The following is a 21,271-nucleotide window of genomic DNA, read 5'->3' as shown; positions in this document are numbered from 1 at the left end:
TTCAAAGCTCTGTGCCTTCATGCATGCTGTTCCCTCTGCCTAGAATGCCCCTAGCATCCTTCACTGCCCAGCAAAGGTGGGCCCATTTTTCTGGACCCAGCTCTCCTGTGTCTCCTCCAGAAAGTCTTCCCTGACACCCCTTCCACACATCAGCCTGGGCTGTGGCTCCGCCTCTGGACCCTCATGCCTGCCCCCCCGCCCCATCCCAAGTACACCTCTGTGGCTGCACTCACTCAAGTCCATGGAACTTACTCTGTATACACACTTTTCTGCAATAGACTTTTCATACCTGAAAAATACAGAGAGATCTACCCAATAAGGTTACAGTGTGTGTAGTTTTGATTAGTCGGAAGGTGCTAAAACAAATGTTAGAGCCCCTTATCAGGAAGTGATAAGCCACAGCCCCTCCTTTACTGCCTCCGAAAATGGCCAGTCTCCCAGGATCCTCTGTGTGCTCAGCCTCTTGCAAACACACCATATGCATGCTCACCCCAGGACTCTGACCCTGCAATTTCTCCTCATTGCAACAGTCTCTCCATCCTCTTTATCTGAATGCTGGCCATTGTTCAAGGCCAAGTTCAAGTCTTACTTTTAATGACGTCTTCCTGGATTGCCTAAATCTAGAGTTTCTTTCAAATGTCTCCAGAGCTTCTGGTTTGTGTTATCTGCAAGGTGTTTAGCACAGCCTAGAGCAATTTGTTATTTTAAAAATATGGCCTGTCTTTCTAACTAGGTTGTAAGTTTTCAACATTAAAAAAAAAAAAATCATCCCCAGAACTTAGCACAGCACTTGGCACATAGTATGGCCTCAAAAATCCTTGCTCATTATTGGGTGACTGCCTCCAAAAGCAGTTGATTTGCATCCTGATCTTAATTTATAAAGATAACTGAGTGACAATACAGAGGGGTCAATGCCACTGAAGGGAACTTTTTTTTTTTTTTTTAATCTTTTTAGGGCTGCACCTGTGGCACATGGAGGTTCCCAGGCTAGGGGTCAAACTGGAGTTACAGCTGCCAGCCTCCACCACAGCCACACCAACAAGGGATTGGAGCCTCGTCTGCAACCTACACCATAGCTCACGGCAGCGCTGGGATCCTTAACCCACTGAGTGAGGTCAGGGATTGGACCCCTGTCCTCCAGGATCCTAGTTGGGTTTGTTACCGCTGAGCCACGAGGGGAACGCCTAAGGGAGAGTTTAATGTTCCTCCAAGTTCCCTAGAAATGAGGGGCAGCCACACCATGCAGGGCCATGGGGAGAAGCACCAGGGTTGGTCAGTAAGCAGAACGGGATACAGAGAAGACATAGGCCAGAGACTTCACTGGGGTTTTCATGGAAAAGGCATGGGAAACGGCTTAGCATTAGCCAGTATAAATAGTTCTGGTGGGCCCTGGGGCGTAAGAGCTGTCCCTGTTCTCTGGGAACTGGCCCCCAGGGTGATTTAATTCTAGGGAATACAGGCTTGGGGTCTGAGAGTTACATAAAGGGAGGATTTCCGAGGCCTCAGGGTCACAGAGGAGATGGAAAGACGTTGGCTGTGAGTTTGGCCCTGTGCTGCTCAATACATACAGAATCTACAAAAGCTCCATCCAATAGCCGTGCAGATTTAAGGTCTTGTCTGGCAATAATTCTTGATAAAGAAACTGGTGGGAAAAACCTTAGGATCCGCTGAAGAGAGACAGACTAGAATGGCCCCCAGGGATTTTCCTCTGGCCCCAAACTCAAGGAACAAGGAGGAACTGAGAGGTGGAATGTCCTTCCTGTGCCCTCAAGATCTGCCAATGGGCCAGGCTTAAGAAATCCTCAGTGCCCCCCAAGGGCACAGGATTTCTGACCGCTCAGACCGCTGGGGATTCCACTTAAGCCTTTGGGAACCATAATCCACTTGGTGGAGACCTTGAAAGTGGGGACCCCCTGCTTAAAGAGACTCAGACCTGGATGTCACTTGGACCCCACTCTACTGGGTTTGCTCACTGCTCATCTTCTTCACCCATGTTTCATTCATCATCCACAAATGGGCGGGCGGATCCCCCTCCCCAGGTGATGTCATTCCCTACATGAAACTTTTTATTTTTTTATTTTTTTTATTTTTTTTTGTCTTTTTGCTATTTCTTTGGGCCGCTCCCGCGGCATATGGAGGTTCCCAGGCTAGGGGTCCAATCGGAGCTGTAGCCACCAGCCTACGCCAGAGCCACAGCAACTCGGGATCCGAGCTGCGTCTGCAACCTACACCACAGCTCACGGCAACGCCAGATCGCTAACCCACTGAGCAAGGGCAGGGACCGAACCCGCAACCTCATGGTTCCTAGTCGGATTCGTTAACCACTGCACCACGACGGGAACTCCTACATGAAACTTTTTAAAATAAGGACATTTTAGGGACAAAGCTATTTAACTGGAAACTCCTTGGTTCCCAGCCATATATTGGTTTAGCATTTGTGAAGCCATGAAATGACTAGAAAGAAATGGTCAAAAAGCAGAAAAAACAAGGAATCCAGAATCCCCCCGACACACACTGGCAGGGTTCTGATACCTGCAGAAAGGGGTACCTGGCTTGTCAGGACCCTCAGGTGATGTGCCTGTTAAAAAAAAAAATCTCTCTACTCAAGTCAGTTACAAAGGGACTCACCCCAGGTCCCATAGGGTAACTAACTGCCCATATTGGGGCAAAAGCTAAGAGATAAATTAACAAGTAAACAGGAAACCACAGTTCTGAGGCCCCTACTTTCAGTTTGTTAAAACTATTTTCTGTTCTTTGTGTCAAATTCAGTCACATTTCCTATACCCAATAACAGCAAGGATTCCTCGCTGTCCATATTTTTTTCTTTCCTGTGTAACACCTCGCGGTCCCGGCATCCAATCTCTTCCTCAAATCTGTTTTAAAAAATGTTTCCCCTTTAAGTTAGGGTGGGCTGGGAAGCATTTTCTCTATACGGTTTAACTAAGAGATGCCTGATAGCTTGGATTTCATTATCTCATTGATTTCTCATTTGAGAATTCACATCAGTGCATTTGCTGATAACAAAGCAAAAAAATAAAAAATAAAAAAGTCTCAGCAGATACATTCAGAGTATTTTTGTTATTGCTTAACTGATAACTATCTTTAAAGCTGAGCAAGATAACACCCATTTGGTTTATGACTGCAATAGGTCAAACTGTTAGGTCAGTAATAAATATGCAATTGCTTCCAGGCAACAGAAATTGGAGGCATTTATTGAACCGATGGCTTTTAGCTTCTATATATAATACAAATAGATTTTTGGTCCAAGCATTGGCACCTTCAATAGAGATGGCTTTAAGGACAGTTTTGTTCATAGAGGATGATGGAAGGGTGCAGGTGTGATGAATCCCTATGAAGCCATCATTTCTTGGATCTCAGGGGAGAATGAGACAATGCTTTTTAGCGTGGGTTTTTTTTTTTTTTTTTTTTTTACTGATTCATATGGCATGCATGTCCAAAGAAAGCCAGACCAAGTCATTGAGGTGCTTATAGATGTCACCGGATGGAGAGGGTGGCTGGGGAGTTCTTCAAAAGCAAGGAGATGTCCCTATTCAGTGCTTTATTTTGTATTGTTTTGTTTCCCCTTTTTGGCCCCACCGTGGCATATGCAAGCTCCCAGGCCGGGAACTGGATCCTAGCCACAGCTGTGAACCACACCACAGGTGCGGCAATGCTGGATCCTTAACCCACTGTGCTGGGCTGGGGATCCAACCCATGCCACCTTGGAGGCGACGCCCAGGTTCTTAACCCACAGTGACATAGCAGGAACTCCCACTATTCATTGTCTTTGAATCAAAAGTACCTGCACTCATCAAGGACAGCTCAGGGATACTGATTTAGCTAGAATCCCTCAAATCGTGCCTTTCAAGTATGTGGTGTGTGAGTGAGAGAGAGAGCCTGCAAGATAGACACACACACACACACACACACACACACACACACACACACACACACTCAGATAAAGACTAAGACAAAACAGCCAGGATAAATCAGTCATGCTATTTTGTCCATTTGAATGTATGCTTTTAATGTTTTATTACATGAAAGAACTGTCTGTTCCACTATGTCCTCTCAAGGCTATTCCAAATTTTCTTTTCTAGCACCGTTTACACTGTATCTTTTTCTTTTTCGGCCGCACCTGCAGCATACGGATGTTCCCAGGCTAGGGGTCGAATTGGAGCTGCACCTGCGACCTACACCGCAGCTTGCAGCAATGTCAGATCCTTAACCTGCTGAGTGAGGCCAGGGATCGAATCCGAATCCTCACAGTCACTATGTCAGGTTCTTAACCCGCTGAGCTAGGGAATTCCTATGCTGTATCTTAATCTTTACCGTCTAGACTAAAAATACGCGCTCTCCAAGGCTTCAAAGGTCAGGTACTTCTGTATCTCCAGGCGCAAGAGTGGATGCTAAATAAACATTTGCCAAGAAACAGAATCCCTTGGCTTCAGATAAGCCCTACAGATCAATATTGCTATAGGTTCCACGACTGCCCTTCATGTGTAGGCACTGCTCTGGCCTTACCTAAACCATGTCCATACTCAGTGAGAATTCACTCTGCTCACCGGGTCCAGGATCCCAGTCCCCAGGACCACCTGCTCTGGGAAGGAAGAGGTCAGGAGAAAGTCGGGGTCCCTAAGGCCCCTCTGGTTGCCTCCTTCTTTTCTGCTTATCTTAGCTGCACACAGGGAATGTTCTGCTGAAGCCCTTTTCTGTTTACTGAACAGAAGGGACTGTTGTTTGCCGGGATGTCTGCGGTCCATGCCAGCCGTCTCCGAGACGGTCCCGAACGCTGAATGCCCTGTTCCCAGAAGCAGCTCTGATGACCCAGGCGCCGAGGTGGTAGCCATTGATCCTCTCCTCAGTCTCACAGGACGGAGCCCTTAATGACTGGAAATCCCAAACCTCTTTCTAAATAAGTTAGATTCCCAGAGCTGCATCTTGTGGTGGTTTCTTTTGCAACTGGAATATGGCTTTTCTACTTGATTTTTTAAATTGTACATAAACTTGCAACCAGGATGCTCATCGACTGCATCCTTTCCAGGAGTTCCTGCTGTGGTGCAATAGGATTGGCAGTGTCTTGGGAACCCTGGGACTCAGGTTCGATCCCCAGCCTGGGATGTTGGGTTAAGGATCTGGTGTTGCTGCAGCTGTGGCTTAGGTTGCACCTGCAGCTTGGATCTGATCCCTGGCCCGGGAGCTCTATATGCTGAGGGGTGGCCAAAAAGGGGGAAAAATAACTTAGCCAATGCCAGTCCTGGGACCAAGGGACACAGGACTCAAGGATACTGCAGAAACAGGTAATTCTCTCCCACTGTCCTGACAATGGGTCTACTAATGCATTTCTAGTGTGAGGGGGCATTTTGGACCTTAATTATCTGGATAATTCGCACTTCCTTTAAAGTATCCATCAATGACTCAATTAATTAGGATATCGCATGCTGTTTTAAAAAATCCTTAATTGGTTCTTAAACTTAGATTCTGGCTTCAAAGTGTCTGTGAACCCTTTAAAACTGAAGCATTAATTACTTTGTGTGTAAATATTTGTGGGGGTGAGGGAATATAACTTAAATTTTGCAAGGGCCTGTGATTAAAGAGGTTAAGAAAGACTCATTTTTTTTAACTGGCACGTGCAGTCTCACTGTACTCGGCTTTTAAAATATGCAATAATGGCTAACCAAGTTTCTTATCATTATGCCTCGGCTTCCTAAATACTTAAGGTTTTCATCCCTTTTATTTATATTTGTTTTATTATTATTTTTTGTCTTTTTAGGGCCACACCTGCGGCATATGGAGGTTCCCAGGCTAGGGGTCAAATCAGAGCTACAGCTGCCGGCCTATACCACAGTCACAGCAACACCAGATCTGAGTCTCACCTGTGACCTACCCCACAGCTCGTGGCAATGCCAGATCCTTACCCACTGAGTGAGGCCAGGGATCAAACCCACATCCTAACACACTAGTCGGGTTTATTAACCACTAAGCCATGATGGGAATGCCCCATGGGATATTTATTTACAGTGTATTCAACAAACAATCCTTAAAATGTATGACATGAGATTTAATTAAATCAGACTTTGTGGGGTTAGGGCCCAGGCACTGGCATTTTATAAAGTGTCCTGAGTGACTCCAACATGGAGCCAAGGTTGATAACCACATCTGTAGCAAAACATTAATAATTATATTAAGGTCAAATTTATAAGAGGCTCGGAGTTCCCATGGTAGCTCAGAGGGTTAAGGACTGGATGTCTCTGTGAAGATCCCTGGCCTTGCTCAGTGGGTTAAGGATCCAGTGTTGCCATGAGCTGTGGTGTAGGTTGCAGATGTGGCTCGGATCCTGCATTGCTGTGGCTGTGGTGTAGGCCGGTGGCTACAGCTCCAATTCGACCCCTAGCCTGAGAACCTCCATAGCTGTGGGTGCGGCTCTAAAATAGCAAAAAAAAAAAAAAAAAAAAAAAAAAAAAAAAAAAAAAACCAAAAAAAAACACCTACCAAAATGTCATTGTTTGCACACGCATCCCCATGACCCAGATACTCACATAACTATCTCAGACACATCTCAGAGATATTGTGGGCTTGCTTACAGGTCATCAAAATAATAAAGTGAATGCTGCAATAAGTTAAATTGCAAGAATTTTTTGGTTTCCTGGTACATATAAAAGTTACGTTTACACTCTATTGCAGTCTATTAACTATGCAATAGCATTGTTTTTTAAAAAAAGTACATATGAGAGTTCCCGTCGTGGCTCAGCGGTTAGCAAACCCAGCTAGCATCCATGAAGATGTGGGTTCAATCTCTGGTCTCGCTCAGTGGGTTAAGGATCCAGCGTTGCTGTGAGCTGTGGTGAAGGTTGCATAGGTGGCTCAGATCCTGCATTGCTGTGGCTGTGGTGCAGGCCGGGGGCTACAGCTCCGATTCAAGCCCTAGCCTGGGAACCTCCATATGCCGTGGGTGTGGCTCCCCAAAAAAGCACATGTTAATTGAATATACTTTATTGCTAAAACATACTAATTATCATCTGAGCCTTCAGCTTTCTTTTGCAACAGTAACATCAGTGATCACTGATCAAAGAAAATACAGTAATAACGAAAAAGTCTGAAATATTGTGAGAATTACCAAAACATGACACAGAGACATGGAATGAGCAAAAGGCGCTGGAAAAATGGTGCCAACAGACTTGCTCAATGCAGAGCTGCCACCGATCTTCCACTGGTAAAAAACACAGCATGTGTGAAGTATGATACAGGAAAGTGTAATAAAACAAGGTCTGCCTGTATATTTCTCTTTTTTAATTTTTGGCTATACCTGCACATGGAAGCTCCTGAGCCAGGGATCGAACCTGCGCCACAGCAGTGACAATGCTGGAACCTTAATCACTAGGCCACCAGAGAACTCCTATCTCTTTTGATTCACGCAGAATTATTAAAAACGTAAGAGGTGGAGTTCCCACTGTGGCTCAGTGGTTACGAACCCGACTAGTATCCAGGAAGACGCAGATTTAATTCCTGCCCTTGCTCAGTGAGGTGAGGATCCAGCATTGCCATGAGCTGCGTGTAGGTAAGTGACTCGGCTTGGATCCTGCGATGCTGTGGCTGTGGTGGACACTGGCAGCGGCAGCTCCAATTTGACCCTAACCTGGGAACGTCCATATGCTGTAAGTGAGGCCCTAAAAAAAAAAAAAGAGGCTCACTGCACTTGAATCCAGGAACAGAAAAAGACATTCATGGGAAGCCTGATGAAATTTGAAGCAACTCTGCAGCTCAGTTACTAATATAGCACCGCTGTCGATTTCTTAGTACGGATAATTATCACTTGGTGTGTAGGATATTAACATTAGGGGAAGTGGGTGAGGGGTATATGAGACTCTTCGCTATCTCTGCAACTTTTCCGTGAATCTAATTATTTCAAAATAAAAAGTTTTAAAAATTAAAAAAAGAAAAAGCGGGAGCTGCTTTTAATCCTGCCCAATTGTTAATTAACAATAGGAAATATCCCTGGACACAGAGGCTTACCCCGTGGCCTCAGACACTACCCACAAATACAACTTAGGGGTGACAGCAGCTTAGAGAATTTCCGATGTTCTGTCTACACGTGGCTCTATATTTCTTTTCTCTATATTAGGCCACCCAGATCCTACAAAATATTATCAACAGCAGTTCATATTGAAAGACTCACTGACCACAATACGGCCTGAGAGTCAGATACTCTACTGCTAGGGAGGACAGCGCTGGTCATGTCTAATACTGGTGCAGTATTTTACAGCTTATAGCATTTTCTAAGTTACTCCTGTTTGACTTGCATTAGGAAAAAGGCAAATGCATGGGGCATACTGTGGATTGCAATAAAGGATGAAAGTTCTGCTGCATTTTATTATAAAATATGCTGCTTAGCCCCTGAAGAAATCACAGACACACACACACACACACACCATGACACAATACACATACATAATCTGAAAATACAGCTATTATTTTTTTTTAAATAAAACTAGTTTTTAAAATTTTTTTGCTTTTTAGGGCCACACCCACGGCAATGGGGCTTCCCAAGCAAGGGGTTCAATCGAAGCTACACCTGCTGGCCTACACCACAGCCACAGCAACACCAGATCCGAGGCTTGTCTGCAACCTACACCACAGCTCATGGCAACGCCAGATCCTTAACCCACTAAGCGAGACCTGGGATCGAACCTGCAACCTCATGGTTCGTGGTTGGATTCGTTTCCACAGAGCCACGATGGGAACTCCTAAAAACAGAGCTATTAAATGGTCCTGGGTTAGTGGCTAGTGGTGCCCAGTGTGAAGGCTAGTGGTTATTGACATATAATCCCCACCACCCTTGACCATGCCTCCCCTACAGGCACCGTTTTGTGGTGACAATTTCCATTCATCCCTTTCTCACTAGGAAAAGGAGAAAAGTTCAGATGACTCAAGAGGCTACCAGCCAATGCCTGTGGCCCCAGGTGTTGTCAGCCTACCACCGACCAAACCCTGAGTCCCCTTTGTTCTGCCTCTCATCCTGGTCCCTTGGAGGCCTGGCTCCTGATTTCCTTGGGGCCCCCGACACTCACCGCTTCCCGGTGAGTCAGGCCCATCTGCCACCTCCTTCCCAGGAACCGTCTGCCAGCTGCCAGGTCGTCTGCACTGATCTCGGCTGGCTGCCTGCCACCCCTACAGTCGCCGGGAGAAGCCTCCCACCTGGACTTGGGGGAAGAGGATGGCGGTGGCCTCTTTTCCTCTGGACTGTGCCAGATGATGGTTCATCTGCTCCTCCACCGTGTCCCCCACAGGGCTCTGCAGCTGCCAGTTCCACCAGTCTAGGGAGACCTCCAGCCTGGCCACACACAGACACACACACACACATTCCCGGCCAGCCCAGGGAGCCAGAAGTGCCAAGACCCCGAGCAGGCAGGCTCCATTTAATGGGACAGGTGGACGGTGCTGGTGGTTTTCCTGCTGGTGTCTCTCCTGGGAAAAAGAGTGACCCTTCTCCCTGACCATCTCCCCTCCTCCTGGCTGTTGCCACCAGTGCCGCGATCTGCAACCCGCAGCATCAGATGCTCTTCGTCTCCTTGGTCCAGGACAACATGCTTATTCTCTCCTCTATTGGAGCAGCGGCTGCCAGCCTACTCCACGGCCACAATAACCCAGGATCCTTAACCCACTGAGCGAGGCCAGGGATCGAACCCACATCCTTATGGATACTAGTTGGGTTCAGTATCGCTGAGCCACAATGGGAACTCCTCTGACTCTTGTTCATTCAAAAGGGAATTCTAACTGGGACTCGTCTCAAGTTTTCACTGGCGCTTTCAGAAGAATCAACGTATGTGGGAGATGGGAACAACGGGATATGACTAATTGAAACTGCGGTTTCCTTCTAATTAGCAAAACATGTATATGTGGCCATCAGGGGGTTTAAAGCGATTCTCAGGAGAAAGGGTGGAAAACACGTGCTTTTATCAAAGTAGTTATTTTTAATGTATATTTGTCATAAAGCATTTTTAAAAATTTCTCTGCTGGCTCCTTCCCCCCACAGCCCCCAGTTCATAGCCCTGCTGACTCGGCCCCACCGGCGGGCACAGAGATCCTTCTAGACCAGAAGCAACCGCTCCTGCCTTCCTTCTGGCTCAGTCCCGAAGGCTCTCGGGCCCCGGGCCAGCCTGTCCCCCCAGTTTTCTGGAGGCAAGAGTGACTCTGCGCGATGCTGCTCCGTGATCACACCACCGCCTGAAAGGTCGCTAATTTAGAGGGTGAGCAGTTGTCCAATTTGCCCAAGATCATCCTGATTTGCACTCCCTTTCACTCAAGGGGCCTGATTTGGAATAATAAACCTTACAGCCGCCCTGCCCACCCTATGGCCACCCTGCCCATCTGCAGCTCCTCAGGCAAACACACCGGGCCATCTCCCCTACTGACTGGCGGGGCTGCCTTCTGTCCTTGCCCCTGAGCCCTTCCTGCCTCGATGGTACCATCTGATCGATGGAGCATGGCCTCCCTCTGCCGCGCTGTCTGGCTGCTCCCCTAACCCTGATCTATGGGGATTAGAGGAAATCATCTCTGTAACTCTGAAGGCTTGAAGGAGTACGTGCGCATGTATGTACGTATATCCACAGAGGAAAGAAAAAAGGAAATTCCCAGGGCTAGGGATTGAACCTGTGCCACAGCAGCAACCTGAGCCATGGCAGTGACGATGCTGGATCCTTAACCCAGTAAGCCACCAGAGAACTCCTAGAACAGCTAATTTTTATTTAGGAAGCTGTGCAGGTGTTCACTGTCCACTCTTGCTAACAGTATATTAAGGAGGAAACTGAAATTTCAGTAAGATATGCCTTCCTTGGAATTCCCATCGTGGTGCAGTGGAAACGAATCTAACTAGGAACCATGAGGTTGCGGGTTTGATCCCTGGCCTTCCTCAGTGGGTTAAGGTTCCAGCGTTGCCATGAGCTGGGGTGTAGGTCACAGACGCAGCTTGGATGCTGTGTTGATGTGGCTGTGGCCAGCTATGGCTGTAGCTCTGATTAGACCCCTAGCCTGGGAAACTTCATATGCAGCAGGTGCAGCCCTAAAAAACAAACAAGATATTCCTTCCTTGTGTCACAGAACGCCACTTTTTAGAGCCAAGCTGAAAGATCACTGAAAGCAAATGTACTTTTCATTGGATGAGTGATCTGAATTTTTGACTGTGATATTCAATTCTGGCGTTGACAGAGAAACTGCACAGATATTTTTCATTTTGAATTTATCATTGCATTCACTTCCTGTTGTTGTTCCTCCAACACTGGAGACAACTGTTTCATTCCCAGAAGTTTTCACTTAACTCTAATAGAAAACAAACCCCATACCAAGGCACTTAAAAAAATAAATAAACATTTTGGGTCTGAACGCGAACTGGCTTGATTATGAGACCTGGTCTACCTAATAATTTCATAATATTAGTATTGCCCTAATTATATGCTTTGGCTGTTCCAGGCATGATCACAAAGGCCACTCCAGGCCTTTGAATGTCATATGATGAACTTGGAGTGACCCCAAACCACAAGACCCAAGTGGCCTTCACAACAGACAGTGCGATTTCAGGTTTTGCGCACCCGAGGGCCACTTACGTCTCATCTGTGAAGGCTATTCCGAAGTACTCCTTCTCTTTCAGATTGAAGTGCGATGCCACGAGGTCAAGCAGCTCCTTGGCCAAAAGCTTGGGCTGGCGGGAGAACAAAACAGAAAAAGGGTAAATGGTGGGGGATTACTTTTCCTAAAACAGGCAATCACAGGTTTACCTAATTTTTTGGAAGGGAATGTCTCAAAGCTCAAGAACATCTGTATAAATGATTTCTATAAAACCCCAAAGAAGTAGACAACGAGGACACGGCCATCGATGGATGAAGCCCTTTCGCCATGTTTCCTGGTAGTTTGTCCCCAGGGCCAAACGAAGAGAGCTAGACGTGATGGGAGTCGGCTGGAAGCCAGGGCAGAGATTCCTCCCCCGAGAAGACATAAAGCGACAGAAGAATCCGCCTTGAAAAATCAATGCCGTCTAATGCTCTATAATTCTGTTCACCCTATAATGCGAAAAAGTGAAAACGCAGTCTCCGTAATTGTCAGGGTATTCAGGACTTTATGTAAAACCCTCCTTCATAAAGAGTAGAAATCTACCGTAGGGGGAGGCAGGAGGGTAAATGTGGTACCTCTGAGCATCACTAGTGAATGATAAAGGAGGATCCAAGGTGAAGGGGGTGGCTCTTGAAGCTTCAGGCTGTGTTTGTGATAGGATGCTGCTGGCTGGGTTGCCAGCATCACCTCTATCCCCATGAGGTATCTGGCTGCTCAGATGCAAAGCATTTCATGCAGAGGTTGGGAACAAATGTAGGGTAGCATGGCTGATTTTCAGACTGCAATGTACTATAACTTGTCTGTCCAAATATTTGCCATCCCTTTCCTAGCGCTCACAGCATTTCTATCATGCCTATTATTTCTTTCAACATTCTGATAATTTTTGTGGTTTGCCTTTGAAGGGTTTGTCACATTTGTAAAAGCATCCTCGCTGGTGCGAAGTCTTCTTGTACTCAAAATGGATTTGATTTTTTTTCTTCAACTGGCAGACATCATGTAAAGTCAAGTCAGATGAATAGTGATTTGGGGGGGGGGAGGTGGGGAGCATCCTGGATCAGACTGGTTTTATACAATGACGTGTGACTACAAAGTCATCCTTTCTGGGTTCTTAGGGGTTACGGTGAGGTTTCCAGCCCAAACTCGGAAACGACAGAGGTAAGATTTCATTGTCTTTGAGAGTTAAATGTCAAGGCCAACATCCCAATGGCATTAACCAGAGATACATACATTCACTCGGGAAGAGAAAAGAATGACTCTTAGGGCTGGAATGACAGTTTATAACATGACTACGTAGAGTAATCGTTCCACAGAATGGACTGGGTGGGTATTGTGCAAGGTGGGGACAGAGGGGAGTCTAGAAAATGGAAATGAGCTAGGGAAGCAAATGCAGTCTTAGTCAAGAGCCCTTGAATATCTGAGTCCCCAAAAGGCCTTTACTATGGCAGAAAATGTAGGCATGGGGCCACCTTAGCCAGTCACATGAACCCTCCCATCACCTAGTCAACTCTTCTTCTCATCTCATGCCTTCCAAAGAACTTACTTAGGTACTGCCTTGTCCTACCTATTGTGCCAAGTGGTCTCCTATATGATTGTTTTATCATTTAAAAGAAAAGACTGACATTCCTCTGCCAATGATGATGCTGACATATGCAACAGTCAGGCAGGCTCTCCCCCAGCAAAGCCAGGATTCCAAATGAAGTCAGACCAGCTTAAGAGGCCCCATGGACAACCCTTCTGCCATGCCACCTCTGCTAACTCTACGTCCTGGGAGAGAGGTCAAGGATCATGAGCCCTGAGGGTCCTGTCTGGGTGAGGGTTATATCGTTCCCTTGAAACATGTGACATTTTGTACATTGGTACTGACTTATACATCAGATACTTTGAAGCTGGTTAATATGAGTCTTCCCTTGAGGTTTCTGAGCTGCGGAGCCAGGGAACTGACTTGAAACACTGAAGCATTCACAAGAATGGATGCCACCTCACCTCTGCCAGAGCCTCACTGACACTGACTTTTGGCCTCTTCATGGTAACATGCCCCTATGCTTAAGCCTGGTACCACAATCATTTTTATACTGAAATTTCTACAGTAAAAAAAATTTTCTCTTGGTTATTTATACACTGAAGGCAACTAAAATGCTCTGAACAATAGCAGCAACCTTCGAATAAACTTTATCATCTCAAACTGACTGTTTCAAGGACAGAGCCCATGTGGAAGCATACCTTTGGTTAAAAAATTTTTAAAAAGGTTAGTCCCATTACTTCATACAACAGTAATTATAGATCCTATACACCGCCCTCAATAAGGAAAAGTCTGTATTACCCACAATTTACACACAGGGAAATAAAGGCATCGAAGGGAGAGATAACAGACGCCAGAAGGTGCCTTGAGGAAAGAACTCCAATCGCTTTTTTTTTTTTTTTTTTTTTTTTTTTAGGGCTGCACCTGCAGCATATGGAGGTTCCCAGGCTAGGAATCCAATCAGAGCTATTGCTGCTGGCTGCCGTGTCTGTGACCTACACCGCAGCTCACGGCCACGCCAGATCCGTAATCCACTGAACGAGGCCAGGGATTGACCCCACAACCTCATGGTTCCTAGTCGGACTGGTTTCCACTGCGCCACCACGGGAACCCCAGAACACTCGAATCTTAAGTCCCTTTAAAGGGCACACTCTTTCTTCTACTGTCATGGTGACCAGCCACACCCCAGCAGGGAGCTGCTCCATCAGTGCCAGTGAGCTCTCCCACCTCCCCTGATGGACGTGCAGCATGAGTGAGAAATAAACTTCGCTGTTAAGTCACCTTGACATTAAGGGTTATTTGTCATCACAGCATAACCTGGCCTGTCCTGATTGATTCAGGCAATGGATCTTTAATTCCCTACTTGGGGTGTTTAAAACCACAGGAGGCAACAGTCTGGGATTTCCTGATTGTGCAAACTAAGACAATACTCCACCTCGATGCCATGGTGATTAATGAACTGCATCGTTCCGAGTGGTTCTTATACTCTTTGGGTGAATGTTGCTGGGTAAGCAGAAAGCTTTATGGTAATATGTACTTTGAAGGGATGTTTACAGAATCTGCTGATTATAATCTGCCAATTACTTTGCTGTAAACATTTGTGGGGTTTTGCAGGGTCGGCCCGTGAGGCCAGTAACGCAGCCCGTAGCCCACTCAAGCTCTACAGGACAAGCCTGGCCAGGACCTCAATGCCCATGTGAGCAAGGCCAGCACATCTTGGGTTCGAAACAGCCTGTTCTGGGTCACTGGCATCATCCCGACCCTCCGAGGTCATGACATTTAAGACTGACTTTCTCTCGGCCTGTAATGTGTTCACTCCCTGGCTTCTCTCATTTTCTTTTTTGATCTCAGATTCTTTTTCCATGTCTCCTAAGCTTTTATTCCTCCCATGTCTGACAAAGAGAATCTCTTTATAAATGTCTGCCTTTTCCTCGAAGATCTGAGTTCCCATGGGCTGTGGACTGTTCTGGGGGGAACAAGCACATACCAGCAAATCCAGGGTTCTGGAATTGGCCCGGTCTACACAACGTTCCAAACTGGGACATGATCGGATCACTTCAATCAAAAGAACACTTCCCGCAGGTGTGTGGCTATAGAGTGCTCTGGGAACACCCCTGTGTCATGATCCTTCTAGGGGACCTCAGGAGCTGTCCAGGCAAAGTCCGGAGAGAGCACTCAGATGACGAAGTGGTACCCTGGCTGTTCTCCAATTCTCCAGACTGTTTTTTATCATCACTCATACTCTCCTTTCCACGTAACATGGATCCATCCCAGAGAAAAGCTCTTGGACAAACGGTATAACTTCTCTGAGCCTCAGGGTTCTCACCTTTAAAATGATGAACTAGATTAAAGAACTGGATTCCTGTCCTAAAGATAATTCTTTATTCTCCCCCCCCACCCCCACGGCTGCACCTACAGCCTATGGAAGTTCCCAGGCTGGGGTTAAACTGCAGCTGCAGCTGCTGGCCTACACCACAGCCACAGCAACACTGGATCTGAACTGCATCTGCATACCTACACCACGGCTTGCAGCAATGCTGGATCCCCAACCCTTAACTGAGCGAGGGTGGGGATCGAATCCGCATCCTCATGGATGCTAGCTGGATTCTTAACATGTTGCGCCACAATGGGAAATCCTGATTCTTTTTTTTTTTTTTGGTCTTTTTCTAAGGCCACACCTTCAGTATATGGAGGTTCCCAGGCTAGGAGTCAAATCGGAGCTTCAGCCTATGCCACAGCCACAGCAACGCGGGATCCGAGTTGCACCTGCGACCTACACCACAGCTCACAGCAACGCCAGATCCCAAACCCACTGAGCGAGGCCGGGGATTGAACCCGCAACCTCGTGCTTCCTAGTCGGACTCATTAACCACTAAGCCATGACAGGAATTCCCTGATTCTTTATATTTTAAACTTAGTATTCGATTCAATTTCTTCCTTCCCCCAATTCTGCCCAACCTTCTCAAGGGTTCAGTCACTCGTTCTAAAAATAACTTTGCAACCATTCTGGATTCCACTCCCGCCCCAGATGTCTTCAATCTATCAGTGAACATTCCACCTTTCCTATGCACTCGGGCACATTTCGTGACCTCTCTGTTCCTTAGTTTCCTTGGCTACAAAACTGAGCTGATGGCCACACCCACACCACAGGGCTGCATTGATGAACTGAGGATTTAATGAATTAATACCGACCTGCAGAAGGTGCTTAGAGCACGTACCTGGCACAAAGGGAATGTCTTATGTGATCATCATTATGTCAGACCCTCAATCTCTCACCCAGGAATTATTAGAATAATCGCCAAAACGGTATCAAGTTCGAAATGTCCATCTGGGATTTAAGGGCACTCTTTGAATTCAAAGGTTCCATTTACCTACCCAATCTTACTTTGGCCCAATTCCTCCAAAAGTACTCATTTCTGTCTAACCTATTTGTGTCAGAATTCAAGAAAAGACCAATCTCATTTCTATTTCCAAATCCACAAAAATCCTCTCTCCTCCCACCCCCCCTTTAAAAGTTATCTTGCTCGAGGCCCACTTCTTCCAGGAAGCCCTCCCTGATCACCCCACCTCGAAACAGTCCTCTGAACTCCTATAGTGCTGACCACATGGACTTTGTTTACCCTTGGTATGCACGCTTGTGTAAATGCATTTTAATCAAAACATTTTTCAATTTCAATCTGAACATTTTTCAAAGTATGGCAAAACATACAATAGAGGCTTTACCATCTTAGCCACAGTATACAATTCCGTACTGTTTGGAATATTCACATTTTTGTGCAACTGATCTCTAAAACCTCTTGCAACATAGAAACGCTCTACCCTTTAAACAACGCCCCATGCCCCCTGCCCCCAGCAGCCACTATTCTGCTTTCTATTCCTGTGAACTCGATGACTCTAGATGCCTCATCTAAGTACAACTACAGTGTTTGTTCTTTTGTGCCTGGCTTCTTTCACTGAGTGTAACATCCTCATGGTTCATTCACGTTTCACCCTGTGTCACAATTCCCTCCCTTTTTAAAACTGAATAATATTCCACTATATGTATCTGCCACATTTTATCTATTGATCCATAAAGGGACACAGGTTGCTTCCATGTTCTGGCTTTTGTGAAGAATGCTGCTAGGAACATGGTGAATTTCTGGGGACATGATTTGTTGTAGCCCTGTAGATGGCTAAATGGGTTGCTCCCCCAAAACGAATGTCCACATCCCAAAGGCTGGAACCTTTGGTTTCACCTCACATTATAAAAGATGTGGAGTTTCCGTCATGGCTTAGTGGTTAACGAATCTGACTAGGAACCATGAGGTTGCAGGTTTGATCCCTGGCCTTGCTCAGTGGGTTAAGGATCTGGTGTTGCCGTGAGCTGTGGTGTAGGTTGCAGACGAGGCTCGGATCTGGCATTGCTATGGCTGTGGCGTAGGCCAGTGGCTACAGCTCCGATTAGACCCCTAGCCTGGGAACCTCCATAGGCCACAGGCATGGTCCTAAAAGACAAAAAAAAAAAGTGTGATTATGATTCTTGAGAGGAAGAGCTTTTTTCTGGATTATCCAGGTGGACTCTAAATGCAATCACATGGCTCCTTCTAGGAGGGAAGCAGAGGGAGTTTTGACACTGACACACAGACGACAGATAGGGTGGTGTGAGAACAGAGGCAGAGACTGAAGTGACAAAGTCACATGTCAAAGAAGGCTGGCAGCCACCAGAAGCCAGAAGAGGCAAAGAATGGATTTCCGTCTCAAACCTCCAGGACAGCCTGATTTTGACTTCTGCCTTCCAGAACTGCGAGAAGATGGGTTACTGTTATTTTAAGCCCCCAAGTTTGTGGTGATCTGTTAAGCAGCCTCAGGGAATTGATCTCCCCCCCCCCCCCCACACACACAGAGTGCCTGGCGTATAGTTTGCATAGCCGCAAACTCCAAATCTGTTGGTTGGTTGAGACTCTAGTAAAATGGGATCTCAGTTGAAAACCCTTTATTAGTATCTGCATTTTCTCTTTATAATGCCATTGACTTTCTTGGCAAGGAGGTCACCTCCAGAAGTCTAGGTGGCAAAGCCTTTGTCTCTGAGCTGACCCTGGGTCAGTCACTGGCAGCGTGGTCTTCAATTCTATGAATTCTCCCCTCAAGCCCTCTCTTGTCATCCACCATTCCCTTGGGGGCAGCTCACAGATTCTAAATCAATGGAATGGCCACTTCTGAATTAATTGCATTAAAAAAAATTAAAACATCAAATGGCTCCCATCTGTGCTTTGGGGGGAATCACTGCCGAGAGACTGACCCTCCCACCTCTCCCTCCACCCCAAGGCTGGTCTGGACAATTCGCTTGTGGCTGCAGGGCACATGGTGACCACCAGGCTGCCAGGGGACAGTGAGCCATGCCTGCCCGCTCACCCTGATGGCACTGCCAGCCCCATCCTAGGAAAGGGTGATGCCTGGCCACCGAAGGACTGGCTGCAGCCATGGAGACGGCAGAGAGTCCGGTGCTGAGGGTGGGAAGAAAGCACGGTCAGTGCGCCCTTTCTTCCCAACTTTTCTAAAAAGCTAAATAGAGGGGTGGGGGGGGGGGTGAAGAGGAGTAGCTCTGAATCGCCGGAGCCTGCGGCTTCTTTGAAGCCCTGCCTGTAATTGTGTTTCCCTGAGCAGCTGGGAGCCTGGCTCCCGCCCTCCCCCTGGGGCTGGGCAATAAGCAGCCAAGTGCTCATTGGCTGCTCCCTCATCCTGGGGTGGGGGGCAGGGATGGAGAGAAAGCATGAGGTCATTGTGCACACAGATGCAGGTCTGGCTGTGCCCCCCCCACTCCCCCCCAACCCCGCCCCACCCCGACGCCATATCACCCCCCCTGATGCTCTGGCCGATTAGCTGGGGAGGCTGGCTTCCTTCCTGCCCCATCTGAGCAGCCCCTGGGTTCCGTAGCGAGAGGAGGGTGTATGTGTGTGTGTGTGTGTGTGCAAATTTTATGTGTGTGCGCATGTGCTGCTTCCTTCATGCAGGCTGAGGCGCTCTTCTAGCCTCGGAGGCGCCAGGATAGGTGGGGGTGGGGGTGTCATAAAGCTCAGTGGATCCTGCCAGAACCCTAAATCCTTAGTGGACAGGAGACTTTACCTCCAGCTCAGGAAGAACCAGCAGCAAAACATCTCAGCAAAGCTGGTTCCAGACCCAGCCACTACGAAGAGTTTCTGGTTTAGGGGTACAGCCTTTGTCCAAGGGCAGAACCGAGTCAATCCTTACCCAGGGGGTGGATGCCAGCATTTCCCCCATTTGATGCAGGAGGAGCTGAAGCACAGTGAACGGACTTATTTGCCAAATGCACACAGCTAGTAACCAGCAAATGAACTCAACCATAAAGTGGGTATAAGCCACCTCAGAATGCTGGATTAAAATAAAAAGCCAGACAGCCTGGTTACCCAATCCACTTAACTGACAGGGCAGAAAACTAAGGCTCAAGGGATTGAGAAGCGTGTCCACCAACCAGGGCGGTCACCTCAGTGGTCAGCACACATGGGGCCAGGACCCAAGTGCCTGACTAGCCCTCTGCTGGTCCACTGAAGGTTTCAGAGAAGCCTGCAGCGATCTGAAACAGGAAGGGAAGAAAACAAAGGGTATCAATGACCAAGGCTGGGGGGAGTGCGTCCTGGCAGGCAAAACGCTGACACTGCACATACCACGTTCAAGTCCAGGTTTCCTGGCCCCTCCCCAGCTTCCCCGCTGCTGCTGCCCCTCTCCCTGCCAGCACCATCATCTTCTGCATACCTCCCCCATCCCGGTTCTGGGCTGAGAAACAACCCAGCAACACTGTACAGATGAGGACGCTGGGGCTGAGAAGTGTCAGTGCGGCCAAGGTCACAACCCCCCCAGGGTCACAGGGCAGGCAAGGGGCTTGAGTCTGGTACAGGCTCCAGAGCTTTGATTTTTAAATACTGGGAACAGATCCAGCGAGTAACAAACAGCGTGGACAGGAGGGGTTTGAAGCCGCTTTTTTCTAAACGCAATAGAATTTTGCTGGATGACGTGCATCCGGAGGGCAAGGATCAGGATGGATGGGTATCTGCAGTCTTGCACCCCACTGCCGTGCCTGACACACAGTAGGTGCCTTCTAAAGGTGTGTATGGGTAGATCAGGAGAGACTGGAGGGTCACTGGTTGTTACAGCAGCCTGGCAGGAATGCTGACCAAAGTCAGGGTGAAACCTACACACTCTCTCAAGGCTGGGCGAAGCACAGAAATGCTAGGCAGAGATTGTGGTGCCACGTGGAGCAGGATGGGACCAGATACCATATGCTGTTACACTGTTCCTAGACGCAAGAGAGTCCCAGGGTTTCAACGGTATCGTATGCCTCCAGGCACCCATGGAGGATGCTGTGACGCAAACTTTGGCAAAGTCACGTATATACCCAGGCAAGGATGGGCTGTGTCTGTATTCCTACCCCCTCCTTTCAGAGCATCTCCTCCTCCTACCTGACTTCTCCCTGCCACCAACTTCCTTTAGTCTCTTCCCTCCCCATTCTCTCTTTTTCCAACAGACTCAGCCATTTACTCAGCATAACGACTTCCAGAGAACAACCTCTCTGGTTTTCCAGTTGCTCATCCCCTCCTGTTCCACTACTCCTACGTATTATCCTTTATACCATACTCATTTATTCCTTCGCTCTGGTCCTTTTATTTCCACATAGCCTCTTCCACGTTTGGCTAAGATATACACTGGTGCCAGCGTTGGGCAAAGCTGGGGTTGCTCTCAGCCTGGGAAGCTGAGTCTTTCTCATCCCGGCATTTGACGGATGCCCAATGGGAAGGCTTTGACAGGCGTACGTAATTATTACTCCTCCAGAAATGCAAAGTGCTCCTGCCAGCCGGCTGGGAAGCCTGCTTTATTCAGGAGCTGTGCCCCTTGGGAACTCTGGGCGGGCGGGCAGGTGTTCATTAGGGAGCGCCTGCTGATGACACAGTAACTCCCAGACTCTAGCCTGCTCGGGGCAATGTCACAGGGACGGCTCGTCTGGGGCGGCTCCCCTTAGAAGCCTCTCTGCATTCATGAAGTGATAACTATTTCGATGAGGTGAAAATACAAAAAGACACACAGTACTAAACCTGCCTCTACCAAGGTTGGGCTGGCAAGTCTGCAGACCCAATTTTGAGGTGCTGGAAACAAATA

At 47.6% G+C, this 21,271-nt stretch overlaps 1 protein-coding gene across 15 annotated transcripts in view; it reads right to left on the bottom strand.

The window, feature by feature from the left end:
- FRMD4A (FERM domain containing 4A) overlaps positions 1-21,271 on the bottom strand; it is a 664,082-nt gene that overhangs the window by 160,241 nt on the left and 482,570 nt on the right. For all 15 annotated transcript variants that reach the window (XM_021064221.1, XM_021064222.1, XM_021064223.1 and 12 more), the window contains one exon: positions 11,601-11,695. In XM_021064221.1, the coding sequence (XP_020919880.1) occupies positions 11,601-11,695 (95 nt within the window). The remainder of the gene's footprint in view (positions 1-11,600; positions 11,696-21,271) is intronic.

This window comes from Sus scrofa, chromosome 10, assembly GCF_000003025.6.
Source record: "Sus scrofa isolate TJ Tabasco breed Duroc chromosome 10, Sscrofa11.1, whole genome shotgun sequence".
In the NCBI taxonomy this organism is placed as follows: domain Eukaryota; kingdom Metazoa; phylum Chordata; class Mammalia; order Artiodactyla; family Suidae; genus Sus; species Sus scrofa.
Note: the sequence above shows the minus strand (reverse complement) of the source record. Positions and strands in the feature narration are given on the sequence as shown.